At 40.3% G+C, this 15,334-nt stretch overlaps 1 protein-coding gene across 1 annotated transcript in view; it reads left to right on the top strand.

Annotated features, from left to right (window-relative positions):
- STAC (SH3 and cysteine rich domain) overlaps positions 1–15,334 on the top strand; it is a 423,240-nt gene that overhangs the window by 353,235 nt on the left and 54,671 nt on the right. The window contains exon 7 of the mRNA XM_073630594.1: positions 6,295–6,365. Coding sequence (XP_073486695.1) covers positions 6,295–6,365 — 71 coding nt within the window. The remainder of the gene's footprint in view (positions 1–6,294; positions 6,366–15,334) is intronic.

Raw genomic sequence — 15,334 nt, 5'->3', positions numbered from 1 at the left:
ATGTAACTATGTAACTATGTCTTCAAATCTTTATACTTAATACAAAAACAATAAAAGTTATCTAAAAATGACTTTAAAGCTGAATTCAAGGCAAATGGCTGAATACATTGTTGCAGTACATATGTGAACAAAGATAAGTAATTCATCAACTCTGCACACTCTCTTCTACCCTCCTATCAGAAAGTTCCCTGTTGGCACATGTGCCTGCAACAGAGCCTAACTGGCTCTTAGTGCTGCCCCTTCTCTCCCCATCATCGCAAAAGAGGCTGGAGTTAAACACTGCAATATTTACTCAAAATTCACACTAGCTAAAAATATACTATGCTTTCCCTTTAAAACTGCCTGTTAAAAAAATGTTAGTAATAATCCTCAGCACAGAGAAAACCTGAAACACAATGCACTCAAGATAAGTAATGTCATATTTTTAAAGAGAACAATTTGTGAAATGTTTACTGTCCTTTTTTTCATGTCCATCTGCAGGGTCCTTTGTATCTTAAGCAGAGGTAAAATTGATGTTTTTTTTCCATTCATAGGCTGCATATGAAAGCCTAGGACACGTTCATTATAAGTCTTGTTTGCCAGGAAAGTTGCATGCCTCCATAACAAAAAAAAACTCAATACACCTTAACGCTAAATCTGGCACTTTAGCAAGTTAGCTTGCCAAAATGAAGTGGTTAAAGTAGTAAGATGTTGAAAGCATTCTAGCAATTCAGTACCTAACAAGCCATGGCTGCAAGTCAAAATACTTTGTTTTCCTATTATCTGCTCAGAATTCTTAATATTTCCTGTAAAATTTTATTTCAAACTTCACAACTTTTCTGACAAATCAAATAATGTAAGCATCATCAGTGAAAAAGTTAATACCAAAACAACAAGAACCCGACTCTCTGTTATAAGCTCCAGTACATTCAAACTTTTTTTTGTTAGGCCCCTTTCACACTGGGGCGGTTTGCAGGCGCTATTGCACTAAAAATAGCCCCTGCAAACGGACCTAAAACTGCTGCTGCTGTGTCTCCAATGTGAAAGCCCGAGGGCTTTCACACTGGAGCGGTGCGCTGGCAGGAGGTTAAAAAAAACTCCTGTAAACAGCATTTGTGGAGTCGTTAAGGAGCGGTGAATACACCTCTCCTTCACCGCTCCTGCCCATTGAAATCAATGACAAAAAAAGGAAGAGTCGCCCTGGGACTTTAAATGAGGTGGTCACAGTCAGCCACTGAGTAACAAGAGTAAAGGCAGTATAAATGTTTATTAAAATTATTGTACATACATGAATAATATAGCATATTAGCTCAGCCAATGGATTTGCACATAATAAAGAAAATAATTAAAGTTGATACAAATAAAAATATATAAAATGCAGTATATACAAATGCACGCATCAGGAAACCCGACGCACGTTTCACGAGATCATTGCTCGCTCATCAGGGGTGGATGCGGATGAGATGTATCTAAATAAACAAAAAGATGTGTCACAGTGGTAATGTATGAACAATGGCAGAATGGGCCAGAGCAAAGCGGCCCAATACTTACCATTAAACAAAACCAGAGTTTCCCTTGCTGAACCCCCAAATGGACAGCAGCAGCCAGAGTATGGCACAGGAGCTGAGGGGGAGAAGGCGGACACAGGTACTCCCAGGGGGGACGCCAGGAGGCAGACATGGCATGAGTGAAGGTGAATTGTCCTATTGTGTCAGTATGTAGCTTGATAGATAACAGCTGTAAACATAGATGTATATGTCTCAATGATTTGCCAAAATTTAGTAAAATGAACATAAAGTAATATAATATAATAATATTTTTGTATGAGAGCAAGTATGCTCTAGCATAAGTATATGTGTCAAGCTTTACTAAAAAAGCAGAGTAGATAGAACTGGCCTGCTGTCACCACCAGCCACTGTTTTTACAAATATATTTTATATACATGCTTTAGCCTCTGACTTTGCCTCCTACAGTGGTGGTGTTCTGTGGCCTTTGTTTCCTTTGCTGCCTCTGGCGGTTGGCGGTTTTTGTTTGGCATGGGAGCTGCGATATGCTAAGGGAGATTCTTGTCTCCTGCTGTCCTCCCCCTTGTCCCACGGATATTGGGGGGGGCCACCGGCATATCGGCGCCATGCTCCTACACCCATTGGGTGGCTTCCGCATTTGCGCTGCCACCCAGTGGCAGTGCAGTTTGTCATCTTGGATGGACGGGAGTCTACTGCGCATGCATACTCCCATTGGTAGCTGACACCCTGGGCGTCGGCACACCAATCCATCCTTGCATGGCGTTGGGGGCCGGGCAGACCGACCCCCTTTGGGGATATAAGTCAGGGGTGAGACATGGCTCACTTCCTTCGTTCACCAATACTATGCACACCACAGAGATTTTCATTGCTGTTCAGCTGCTTCCATATCAAGGTAAATACACTCTCCCCACCCCCAAGCACTCACCTGGTGCTTCATTTGCATTACCTGCACTTTTTTGTCTTTTATAACACTGCTTTTCACACAACCCTTTCCTTTTTTCTTTCCCAGACAAACACAATTTTTCAGGATTTACTTTTTTACCCATGGTCTCTATGTCTGCTCCATTATTGGATCAGGTTAGTCCATTTATGTTCTATACAAATAACTGTACAACTTCTATCTACTCTGCTTTTTTAGTAAAGCTTGACACATATACTTATGCTAGAGCATACTTGCTCTCATACAAAAATATTATTATATTATATTACTTTATGTTCATTTTACTAAATTTTGGCAAATCATTGAGACATATACATCTATGTTTACAGCTGTTATCTATCAAGCTACATACTGACACAATAGGACAATTCACCTTCACTCATGCCATGTCTGCCTCCTGGCGTCCCCCCTGGGGGTACCTGTGTCCGTCTTCTCCCCCTCAGCTCCCGTGCCATACTCTGGCTGCTGCTGTCCATTTGGGGGTTCAGCAAGGGAAACTCTGGTTTCGTTCAATGGTAAGTATTGGGCCGCTTTGCTCTGGCCCATTCTGCCATTGTTCATACATTACCACTGTGACACATCTTTTTGTTTATTTAGATACATCTCATCCGCATCCACCCCTGATGAGCGAGCAATGATCTTGCAAAACGTGCATCGGGTTTCCTGATGCGTGCATTTGTATATACTGCATTTTATAACGTTTGTATCAACTTTAATTATTTTCTTTATTATGTGCAAATCCATTGGCTGAGCTAATATGCTATATTATTCATGTATGTACAATAATTTTAATAAACATTTATACTGCCTTTACTTTTGTTACTCAGTGGCTGACTGTGACCACCTCATTTAAAGTCCCAGGGCGACTCTTCCTTTTTTGTATATGTATATAGGGATGGATGTGCATCACTGGTGACTGTAGACCTTTCATTTTATTTTGCTTCCATTGAAATCAATGGGGCAGCGCGGCTATACCGCCGGCATAGTGCCACTGTAGCAGCGCTTTGCGGGCGGTTTTAACCCTTTTTCGGCCACTAGCAGGGGTTAAAACCACCCCACTAGCGGCCAAATACCGCCGCTAAAACAACGGTAAAGCGGCACTAAAAAATAGTGCCGTTTTACCGTCGACGCCCTCACCACCCCAGTGTGAAAGGGGCCTTAAGTTAATAGCATTCATTTTTTTGCCCATTATGGTAATACAGGCTTTTTGTGTCCACAAATTTGGAAATGTCTGAATTCAGGGACATGCGGTGAGGTCAGTGGCTGGTGAGGCACTAGCTAGTATCAGAGCCAGATACACACAGGTTATATACGCCACGGTCATTAGAGCGAGAGCAATAATTCTAGCACTAGACCTCCTCTGTAACTCTAAACATGTAATCTGTAAAAAATGTTAAAGCGTCGCCGATGCAGATTTTTAAGTACTGAAGTTTGGTGCTGTAACGAAACGTCACACACTCTGCTTGAGTGCTTTCATCATATACCGCTTCCTCCCAGTCTGAATATAGATAGCAGATATTCCAACCGCTCACAAGCACAAAACAAGACGATACTTGTTTAGTTGCTGAACTTGGACTCTTTTATTAGAACCAAAATACAAGTCTTATATACAGTAGAAGAGGAGGTCCCCCCTCCTGCTCATATTACTCTAACAATACACCTGTAACCAGAAACAGAATTAACATGAGCTAATTAACGAATCCCTTAAAGCAGCCGATGTGACTCCGTGCCCTCCTGAGCATTGTTATGATTAATCAGGATTTCACTACAGGTCAAACTTGTTGTCACCGAGCTTCACACATTAGTATAAACACAGGACACCTTCTCACAATAGCAGGAGCTAATTACAATTAACAATAAAAACAGTGATCTCCCCCCTCCTCAGCCTAGTATGCAACAAACTATAGTAGAAGTAGACTCTCCGCCTCCTACCCACTTCTAGAGGCCAATGTGATCAGCTCTCTCAACTAACATGTTCAGTTCAGAATCAAACAAACCAAGCATAGTCTTTACATATATCCTGGGAGATATTGTGGATAAATATTACTGTCCTATTTTAAGTAAGTTCTCAATCACTATTTCTAATATGGCATATACAGGGTTCCCAGAGTCTGGGTGTCTTGGGGGACATGGACCTGAATCTAAAGTGCACCACCTCAAGGGTCCCCAGGCATACAGCTCACGAAGAGCACCGTTCCCCCATATGCCAGGGCCCATAATCGGTAGGCAAGTGGCTAGCATTCAGTCCCTTCCAAAAGCTTCTGTCCCGGTGGAGTCTGTCAAAGGCGCCATTCCACGAGTGTGCGCAATTTTAAAGCGTGACATGTTAGGTATCTTTTTATTTGGCGTAACATAATTTTTCACGTTATACAAAAAATCGGGTTATCTTTGGTGTTTTTTTATTTTTTTTATTCATGAAATAGTTTTTTTCCAAAAAAAAGTGTTAAAAAAATTGCTGCGCAAATACTGTGTAACATAAAATTACCACCATTTTATTCCCCAGGGTGTCTGCTAAAACAATTTATATAATGTTTGGTGGTTCTGAGTAATTTTCTAGCAAAAAAAAAATTATAATTTTTACATATAGGAGAGAAGTGTCAGAATTGGCCTGGGTGACAAGGGGTTAATTACCATAAGTAATATGCAAATAATTATTATATATTGTTTTTAAGGTAATTTACTATATTTTCAAAAACTGTACTCAAGCAGATGGCTTAACTGAACAATTACTGAAGTTTGAAGTTGTAACTTCAAACCAGTAATTTCACAGTAAATAGATAAAAAATAAATGTAGCGCTTGACAGGCTGTGCAAGGAGCCCCATATCTCCGAAACCATAGGTCGTAGGAACCCCAAGGCTTAGACTTAGGCTACCTAACCCCCAAATTTGGGATCTCTGTGACCTCAGGTCGCATAGCTACGACCCTCAAAGCTCGATTTATTTTTTTATTAATTTCTTTAATGTATATAGCTCTGCCTCACCTGCCTCCCCTGACTTCACATCCCTGTCTGAATTGTACTTGTTTACATGAGGAATTTGCTTACAGATAAACACCGAATAATAAACAATGTAATACTAAAGCAATAAGCATTTTGGTACTATACAATATTTTAAAATCTTGCTTTAAAAAAGTATGGGATCAATTTCTGTAACCATGGATGATGAGGCCCCATGACAAAACTGTAAATGGACCCACTTGTTTCTCTAGTTTGGCAATTCATAAATCCAGAATACTTATTGTTTTCCAAAATGTTATATACACGTACATTCATGTTATTCAAAAGTATTAGCCAAATGCTTTTGTTACCTGTATTAATTCCTGTGTAGTTGGACAGGACCATGCCCCCTGCGCTTCTGGGTCCCATAGCAGTGGCATAATTAGCTGTAGCAATAGTTGTATGACTTTATCTGGAGTTACCACAAAGCAAAAAAAAGGACTTGTAGAAATATAAGACCAAAGAAAAAATACAATATAGAAACCTGAAACTCACTCACTAGTGCTCATACCACACTGTGTATGCCCTTTGCAATGACTGCACTTTAATATAACAGGAGGCATCAAGGAAGAATCTAATGTTTCCAATGTTCTTCTAGCTGGTAGGATGGATTCCAAGGACTATAATGTGTCTGGTGGGCATGCTTTAGAAGAGTGTTTTGGGGCAGGAATGCATTGTATTTTTATTTAACAAGTCATAGGTAAAACAGATATGTTTTGCAAATGGATAATGATGTACCATATTTATTAAATAGACTGGGTCACTGTTGATGACATATTCTGCACGTATTCTTCTTTCATTAACATATGTATGATATGTTTTTATTTGTTTTTGTTTTTATTTTCTATTATAGTTTTTAGCTACTTAGAAAATGGTACAGAATCTTACCTTGAAGAAGAGCAAGCAAAAGGCATATTATCAACGGTAATAATATTTCTCTATTTAATTATGTTCACACTATTCTAGAAGTACTTGTAGCATGAAAATTGTGTAATTAAATTAGAACACTTATTAGTAGTTATTTTTTAACAAATTTTAAAGTACATTATTCACAACCCTGGGCAATTGCCCAGGGTTGAGAAAAATGCACTTTAACATTTGTTACAAAATGTTTAATTAAACATTTGATGAAAAAAACATTTAAATAAAAATGACCTTTGCTAAAAGCCTAATGTCAAAACAATCATTTGATCTGGAGATATAGGCAACTGGTTTTATATACAAAACTCAAATTTTCATTTTGGCCTTGGTACTCACTTCCGAGACTTTCCTAATGGTCAGTAAGGTTGGAGATGACATTTTCCCCTTTCTACTGTCAATCTGCTTAATAAAGTTTCCCAGCAGGATGCCCCATGTTGGGTATATGTAATTTAATATTCCTCTTTACAGCTTGCAGTGAATACTTTGTGTGTCAGCTGGATCTCTATCACAGCTGTCATTGACAGCTCGGTTCCCTATTGACAAACATAAACAAATCTGAGTGGTTCCTAATCACATGATCACTATGTCCACTATGACATGACATAAGCTGGAGGATTCAATAAAAAATATAGAAACCATCAGCCTGCAGATGAACATGACATGTTATGTATCTGTTGAATAGGGATGAGCCGAACACCCCCCTGTTCGGTTCGCACCAGAACATGCAAACAGGAAAAAAGTTCGTTCGAACACGCGAACACCGTTAAAGTCTATGGGACACGAACATGAATAATCAAAAGTGCTAATTTTAAAGGCTAATATGCAAGTTATTGTCATAAAAAGTGTTTGGGGACCCAGGTCCTGCCCCAGGGGACATGGATCAATGCAAAAAAAAGTTTTAAAAACGGCCGTTTTTTCAGGAGCAGTGATTTTAATAATGCTTAAAGTCAAACAATAAAAGTGTAATATCCCTTTAAATTTCATACCTGGGGGGTGTCTATAGTATGCCTGTAAAGGGGCGCATGTTTCCTGTGTTTAGAACAGTCTGACAGCAAAATGACATTTTGAAGGAAAAAACTCATTTAAAACTACCCGCGGCTATTGCATTGCCGACAATACACATAGAAGTTCATTGATAAAAACGGCATGGGAATTCCCCAAAGGGGAACCCCGAACCAAAATTAAAAAAAAAAAAATGACGTGGGAGTCCCCCTAAATTCCATACCAGGCCCTTCAGGTCTGGTATGGATATGAAGGGGAACCCTGGCCAAAATTAAAAAAAAAAAATGACGTGGGGTTCCCCCTAAATTCCATACCAGACCCTTCAGGTCTGGTATGGATTTTAAGGGGAACCCCGCGCCAAAAAAAAAAAAAAAACGGCGTGGGGTCCCCCCAAAAATCCATACCAGACCCTTATCCGAGCACGCAACCTGGCAGGCCGCAGGAAAAGAGGGGGGGACGAGAGTGCAGCCCCCCCTTCTGAACCGTACCAGGCCACATGCCCTCAACATTGGGAGGGTGCTTTGGGGTAGCCCTCCAAAACACCTTGTCCCCATGTTGATGAGGACAAGGGCCTCATCCCCACAATCCTGGCCGGTGGTTGTGGGGGTCTGCGGGCGGGGGGCTTATCGGAATCTGGAAGCCCCCTTTAACAAGGGGACCCCCAGATCCCGGCCCCCCCCTGTGTGAAATGGTAAGGGGGTACAAAAGTACCCCCTTAGCATTTCACTAAAAAACTGTCAAAAATGTTAAAAATGACAAGAGACAGTTTTTGACAATTCCTTTATTTAAATACTTCTTCTTTCTTCTATCTTCCTTCATCTTCTGACGCACGGGACCCCGGTGACCCGCCCCCCTCTGACGCACGGGACATGACGGGACTTCCCTGTGGCATTCCCCGTGACATCACAGGGAAGTGCCGTCAAGTCACCGTGCGTCAGAGGGGGGCGGGGTCACCGGGTGGCCCCGCCCCCCGTTATTTAAGAACTGTCAGACGAGGAGCGCCGTCACACAGCGGGAGCCTCCCTCCATGCCAGCATGGGTGCGGAGCGGCCCGGAGAAGAAAATGAAGAAGAGAAGAAAAGAAGAAGAGAAGAAGAGAAGAAGATGAAGAAGAAGAGAAGAGCGGGAGCCTCCCCCCATGCCATGGGTGCGGAGCGGCCCGAGGAGAAGAAGATAGAAGACGCCGCGGAGGAGATGCTGGACGAGAACGCCGGAGGAAGAACCAGAAGAGCCAGAAGAACCAGAAGAACCAGAAGATGAAGGAAGATAGAAGAAAGAAGAAGTATTTAAATAAAGGAATTGTCAAAAACTGTCTCTTGTCATTTTTAACATTTTTGACAGTTTTTTAGTGAAATGGTAGGGGTACTTTTGTACCCCCTTACCATTTCACACAGGGGGGGGCGGGATCTGGGGATCCCCTTGTTAAAGGGGGCTTCCAGATTCCGATAAGTCCCCCGCCCGCAGACCCCCACAACCACTGGCCAGGGTTGTGGGGATGAGGCCCTTGTCCTCATCAACATGGGGACAAGGTGTTTTGGGGGGCTACCCCAAAGCACCCTCAAAATGTTGAGGGCATGTGGCCTGGTACGGTTCAGGAGGGGGGGGCCGCACTCTCGTCCCCCCCTCTTTTCCTGCGGCCTGCCAGGTTGCGTGCTCGGATAAGGGTCTGGTATGGATTTTTGGGGGGACCCCACACCGTTTTTTTTTTTTTTTTTGGCGCGGGGTTCCCCTTAAAATCCATACCAGACCTGAAGGGTCTGGTATGGAATTTAGGGGGAACCCCACGTCATTTTTTTTTTTAAATTTTGGCCGGGGTTCCCCTTAATATCCATATCAGACCTGAAGGGCCTGGTATGGAATTTAGGGGGACTCCCACATCATTTTTTTTTTAATTTTGGTTCGGGGTTCCCCTTTGGGGAATTCCCATGCCGTTTTTATCAATGAACTTCTATGGGTATTGTCGGCAATGCAATAGCCGCGGGTATTTTTAAATGAGTTTTATCCTTCAAAATGTCATTTTGCTGTCAGACTGTTCTAAACACAGGAAACATGCGCCCCTTTACAGGCATACTATAGACACCCCCCAGGTACGAAATTTAAAGGGATATTACACTTTTATTGTTTGACTTTAAGCATTATTAAAATCACTGCTCCTGAAAAAACAGCCGTTTTTAAAACTTTTTTTTGCATTGATCCATGTCCCCTGGGGCAGGACCTGGGTCCCCAAACACTTTTTATGACAATAACTTGCATATTAGCCTTTAAAATTAGCACTTTTGATTTCTCCCATAGACTTTTAAAGGGTGTTCCGCGGCATTCGAATTTGCCCCGAACACCCCAAATTGTTCGCTGTTCGGCGAACTTGCGAACAGCCAATGTTCGAGTCGAACATGAGTTCAACTCGAACTCGAACCTCATCCCTACTGTTGAACAAAAACAGCCTTCCCCCCAAGATCTTGTGATTTGTTTTTCCAGCAGATACACTACAGCGCATGCACAAGATTAGGCACAAATGTCATCTGTGGCAGGCAGAAAAGTTGGTAGAAGAATTCAGTCATGATTACTTTTTTTTTAAATGACAGCACAGCAAGTAGTGCTAACTTTATTTTTAATATATACTTTACATTTATGTTAATTATTTATTAGGGGGAGGCACTTTAATTGTAAATGTAGTTGACCAGTATTAGAAAAAATGTAAATTTAAAAAATAAATAAATGTAAAAAAAATAAAATTTACTTTTTTAAGTCCTATAAAAATCTTTAGGTATACAAATTACTCATAGAGTTTTCTTAATGTTACCCAATGCATGCTGGCTCAGCTAAATGAGAGCTGGGCATCTAGGCATCAACCAAATCTGTTCGTGAAAGGGATTAAGGCTCAGTAGGGAGAATTGGGGGCTGGACCAAGCTCTGCCTTTACAAGAAAAGTCAAGATTCGCCTTTAATATCAGTTAAATGCCTACAAATCCATACTGACTGGTAATTTTGACACATAGTTCTTACTGAAAGTACCTGTAACAGCATTTTTTCAATATATCCCCCGTCTGACTTGTCCATGTTTACTTTAAAGTGTTACTAAACCCAGGACCCTGCATTCACTATATCTGGTCTCCCACAGTACACAAAACATGCAAATGCAATTATTTTAGTAAATATAAACTGCTAAATACCCTTTCTCATCAGCAATTAGAGCATTCGTGTGACTTCTAGCATTGTCCAGCTGAGCAATGGTTAAAGCTTGTAGGAGGAGTTTTCTGGCTATGCTATGAGAATGCAAGACTCCTGACCCTCTGTCTGGACAGTGCTGATTGGCCCTGTGCTGATCACACGCACTCTCCTAAGGAAAAAAAAAACTCTCTAGCAATACACACCAAACTGAGCATGTGCAGCCTGACTCCATAGGCTCTGTGTTATTAGAAAATGATCAGGGGACAGAGGAAGGAGGGGAGGATCTGTGCATGCAAGATCAAACAGCCTTTATACACATTGCAGAGGATTAACCCCTTAGGTTCCACAGTGAGTATAACAAGCATGCTTTACTGCATATACAGCACAGACTCATTTTACTGTTGTGGGTTTAGTAACACTTTAAGTTCATGATAGCTATAACTTACTTGGTGAAATTCTATAAACCCTAAGTAAACCTGAAGGAAACATCACTCATAGAATCAAAGGAGTGTTAAGGTCTCTATTGAGACATATAGATCACAAAAAGCAAGGATACCATTAAATGTATCACCTAAATGGCTTAAGGCAGTACAAAGGGGTCAGCTGATGGTAAGGACAGAGAGTACAGAGCATGCAGTTCATGGTAGGGACAGGCAGTGGGGGCAAGTGATGGGTGGGGTTAGGCAGTACAGAGGGGACAGTTGGTGGTGGAGACAGGCAGTTTGGATTGGGCAGTTGAAAATAAAAACAGACAGTACAGAGGGGGCAATTATGGAACAGACAGTACAGAGGGAGCAGTTGCTGGTGGAGACAGGCAGTACAGAGGGAGCAGTTGATGGTGAGGACAGGCAGTATGATGGGGCAGTTGATGGTCAGGACAGGCATCTAAGAAGTGACATTTGATGGTAGGGCTAAGCTGAATATTAAGTTGACAGCCATAGTAAACTAAGGTATTGTATGCAAAGCAGTCGCTTAATGAACAGGAAATTAAAGCATGAATAACTCTGACATCCTTTCAGGGACTAAGACACAAAAACATGGAAACAAGTCAATGTCAATTAAACAGAAAATAGTTATGATAAGTGTGGGCATGACATTTTACAATAGACTCTTATTTTAACATGTGGTGTGACATGTTTTTATTTGTACTAAATTTAGCATTCATCTTTTGGACACATATTTCAAAATAAACTGAAAACTAAATTTCACTGTCATAGTTATAGTAAAATCGACTGTAATAACGTCAGCAGAGGAATCTTTACACTTTTACTTTGTGTGCTTGTTTTTTAGATTTACAAACACTTTAAAGAGGACAATAGAGGGGGCAGTTGATGGTGGGTACAGGCGGTACAGAGCAGATAGTTGATAGTGCAGACAGGCAGTAGAGAGAAGGAGGCAGTACACACAAGCTCCAGGTTTCATCATTTCTGACAAGTCTCAGTTGCCCCTTCCTCATTGTTTCCCCTCAGTGTGGTACCAGCACTGACCTCATCCTTTACCTGAGGGCCCCCAGCAAGTATTGGATCAGGAGTCAGGTTGCTCAAAAACAAGTGGTACTATGTACCTCCTGCTCATTTATTTGCGAGGGTGCCCAGATTCCCAGAGGCCACTTTATTCTAAAGTGGGCTTTCAGATTTTAATAAGCCCCCATCAGACCCCCATATCCACCAAGTCAGAGATATAGGGAAGGGGCCCTTGCTCCCACTAACATGAGACATGGTGCCTTACCAAGGGAGGTCCTTTGGCAAGGTTTCCTTTCCATGTTAAGGGTGTGTGGCATGGTATGGTTGGGGCCCACTGCCCCTTCCTTTCCTGCATGCTTTGGTAAGTATCTGGTAAAGATTTTAAGGGGGACCCCATGCATGATTTTTTTAGTTCTTTTTGCATCCAGTTCTGCCTAAAAATCTATATTAAACCTTCCACAAGGATAAGGGTGTGGGCCCTATTTTGGGAGTTACCCCACATAAGTTGTTTTTTTGGGGGGGTTTCATGGGGCCCCCTTCAAAATTAATACAAGACCCTTATACAGAATAAGGGTCTAGTATAGATGTTGAGTGGAGTCCCCTAGCTGCTTTGTGTACAAATAGTTTGAAGCGATCCAGAAAAATTACATTTTTTTGGCAATAGTTTTTTATTTTTTTCTACATTTCACTTTAGCTGTAGTACACCCTACAGGGACACTAGTTCAGTTGCAGGTTTAAGACATCTTCCAGCATGTTACTTGAAGGAATTGTGTATAATTAATATTGCCCTTTTTTTTTTTTTTTTTTTGCATTGTCTTAAGTTTGCAAAATGGCCTGGAAAAAATTCTTGAAAATGCAATATTCCAAAGACATCAATGGGATTTGGGCTTTGCAGATATTTAAGTTGGGTTAGACAAGTGACTGTAAATCATACACAGGCTAATCCACTCATCACTAAAAGTAACTATATACAATTTAAAATATATGAAGCACAAAAGAATAAACAACAATGCAAAACAAATTAATATCACAATATAAATATATGCTGCAAACTCCAAAAAAATGCCAAATCAAAGTAAAATAAAAAAACAATTAAATTACCACATAAAAATGCAGTCCCCTAAACCTCAACCTGCAAGATTGTTTTGTCCAGAATTATTCTGATTTAACTTGCTCTAAAGCTATTCAAATAGTGTCAGGATGGCAATACCTAAACAGGCTAAGTTGGATATATAAGTTGACAGGCATAGTACATTAAAGTATTGTCTGCAGTGCAGTCACTTTCTGAGCAGGAAATCAAAGCATGATTAACTCTGACATCCTTTCAGGGACTTAGACACAAAAACACGGTAAAAATGTCACTTTTAATTAAACAGTGAATAGTTATGATGAGTGTGGACATGACATTTTTCAATACAAAACGAATGCAGGCTCTTATATCAACAACACGTGGTAGAACATGTTATTATTTGTGCAGAATTTACCATTTATATTTTGGAGCACATATTTCACGATAATATGAAAACTAATTTGCACTGACGTAGTGATAGTAAATCAAATTTACTGGCCTCAAAATAGGTCACAGTATGGTATTGGTTAAAGAGGTGGCTATCTCTTTAAGCTTGAAGAAACATGACAGGTATTCATTTGGATTACACAGTAGACTTCAGAAATTCACATCAATTTTCACATCAGGAAAAACTTGCCAGGGGTCCAAAATTTGTCAGAAACTTGTAGCATGTTATTTTCATTATCACAATCATAATTTTAGATATTTAATATAAAAAAAAAAACAGGGTGTGTACTGTACTTTTAAATTATTTGTATATGCTCATGTTAAGTAGCCATAGGGTTCACCACACACATACACACACACACACACACACACTGGGGTTAATTACCTAAAAAAAAGACATGTTGTTCTTAGTAAATGAGGTGAAAATTCACTTTGCAAAGAATACCCAATGAGGTGCAAAAGAAAATAACATTATATCTTCTAGTGTTTGTAGTCTGCCCTAACCAATTGTACATTTTTTGGGAATAAATAGTAGAAAATTAGGAAAAACATGCATTTTACAATTTGAGCACCCCCATGAATATACCCCAAAAGATAGTCAACAAATGATGCTGGTTAAAAGTATATGAAATTTTAAAGCTCAAAGTGAAGGCATGCATTTTACTTTTGGGTGGCTTCAATGATAAGAGCACCAATGAGCACAACAGTGACTGTTTCACAGGTTTTTGAATGCTTTCACTTACAGTATGTGAGCATGTATGTTAACCCTTGTACAGTACACATAGGTGTTATCCAGATCATCTGACAACCGTGTTGCAACCTGGGGATTGGGAATATTTTCATATATATATATATAAATATATATATATACAATATATTTGTATATCTGGTCAGTTGAGACCCAGACCCCCCATGCATCTTTGCAGCAACAGATCACTTCTAAGCCAGCCATAGATCACTACTGATGGAAGATGCTGGAAGGTGCAGCAACAGCTCTGCTCAAGCCTCTCTGCTTAATGAGAGTTCTGTGACCTAACTTGTGACATTACTACACTCGTGATAAAAACACGACAGGGAAGTATTGTGTATTAGTGAACCAGTGACAAATTTTCTTTTTTCCTCAACCTATTTTCTAAAATAAATTCTCAATGCTCATTGAGAACTGCACCTCACATCAACAAGAGCCATAACAGCAGCATTATATACACATAAAACCAATGAGTATCCACACAAATAAAAGTCCACATACATTAAGTGCAAATATCAGACAGTGATGTGCAAATCCCCACCACAGAGATCAGCCAAGCATATAATTACCAGACCTCCAGACATACATCAATGGCAACAGCAGGACACCAACTTCAGGTTTCAGTGATCCCAAGGATCAGCATGTCAGATCAGGCCGAATGCGCACTAATGGAGGTAAACAGAGCTGTATTTTCTTTTACTGCTGTAAGTACCTGTCTATTGTTTTAAATAAATAGTTTGGCAGTTTTACACTATAGAGGTCCTATTATGGGGGAATTGGCGCTGTTCAAAAATGTTCAACATATATTAAAATAAAAAGAATAATGCAAATCAATAAAATCAATAAAAATAAATAAAGGTAAATACAAATCAATAAAAATAAAAATAAATACTCCAGGTAATATGAACCCAAACACACTGATGTGCTATAAAGTGCAAAGTGCTGGAAAATATGTGATCTGAAATATATATAAAATAAATACAGTTCCTTTTTTCCTAAGTGCGGAATAATTGGCCTTTAAGTTTCACACTATGCGTGGCCTCTGTTCTCATCAATTAGTGCAGATGCGGCCTGA

Source organism: Aquarana catesbeiana, linkage group LG05 (genome assembly GCF_042186555.1).
Source record: "Aquarana catesbeiana isolate 2022-GZ linkage group LG05, ASM4218655v1, whole genome shotgun sequence".
Classification (NCBI taxonomy): Eukaryota; Metazoa; Chordata; class Amphibia; order Anura; family Ranidae; genus Aquarana; species Aquarana catesbeiana.
This window is presented reverse-complemented; position numbering and strand designations above follow the sequence as displayed.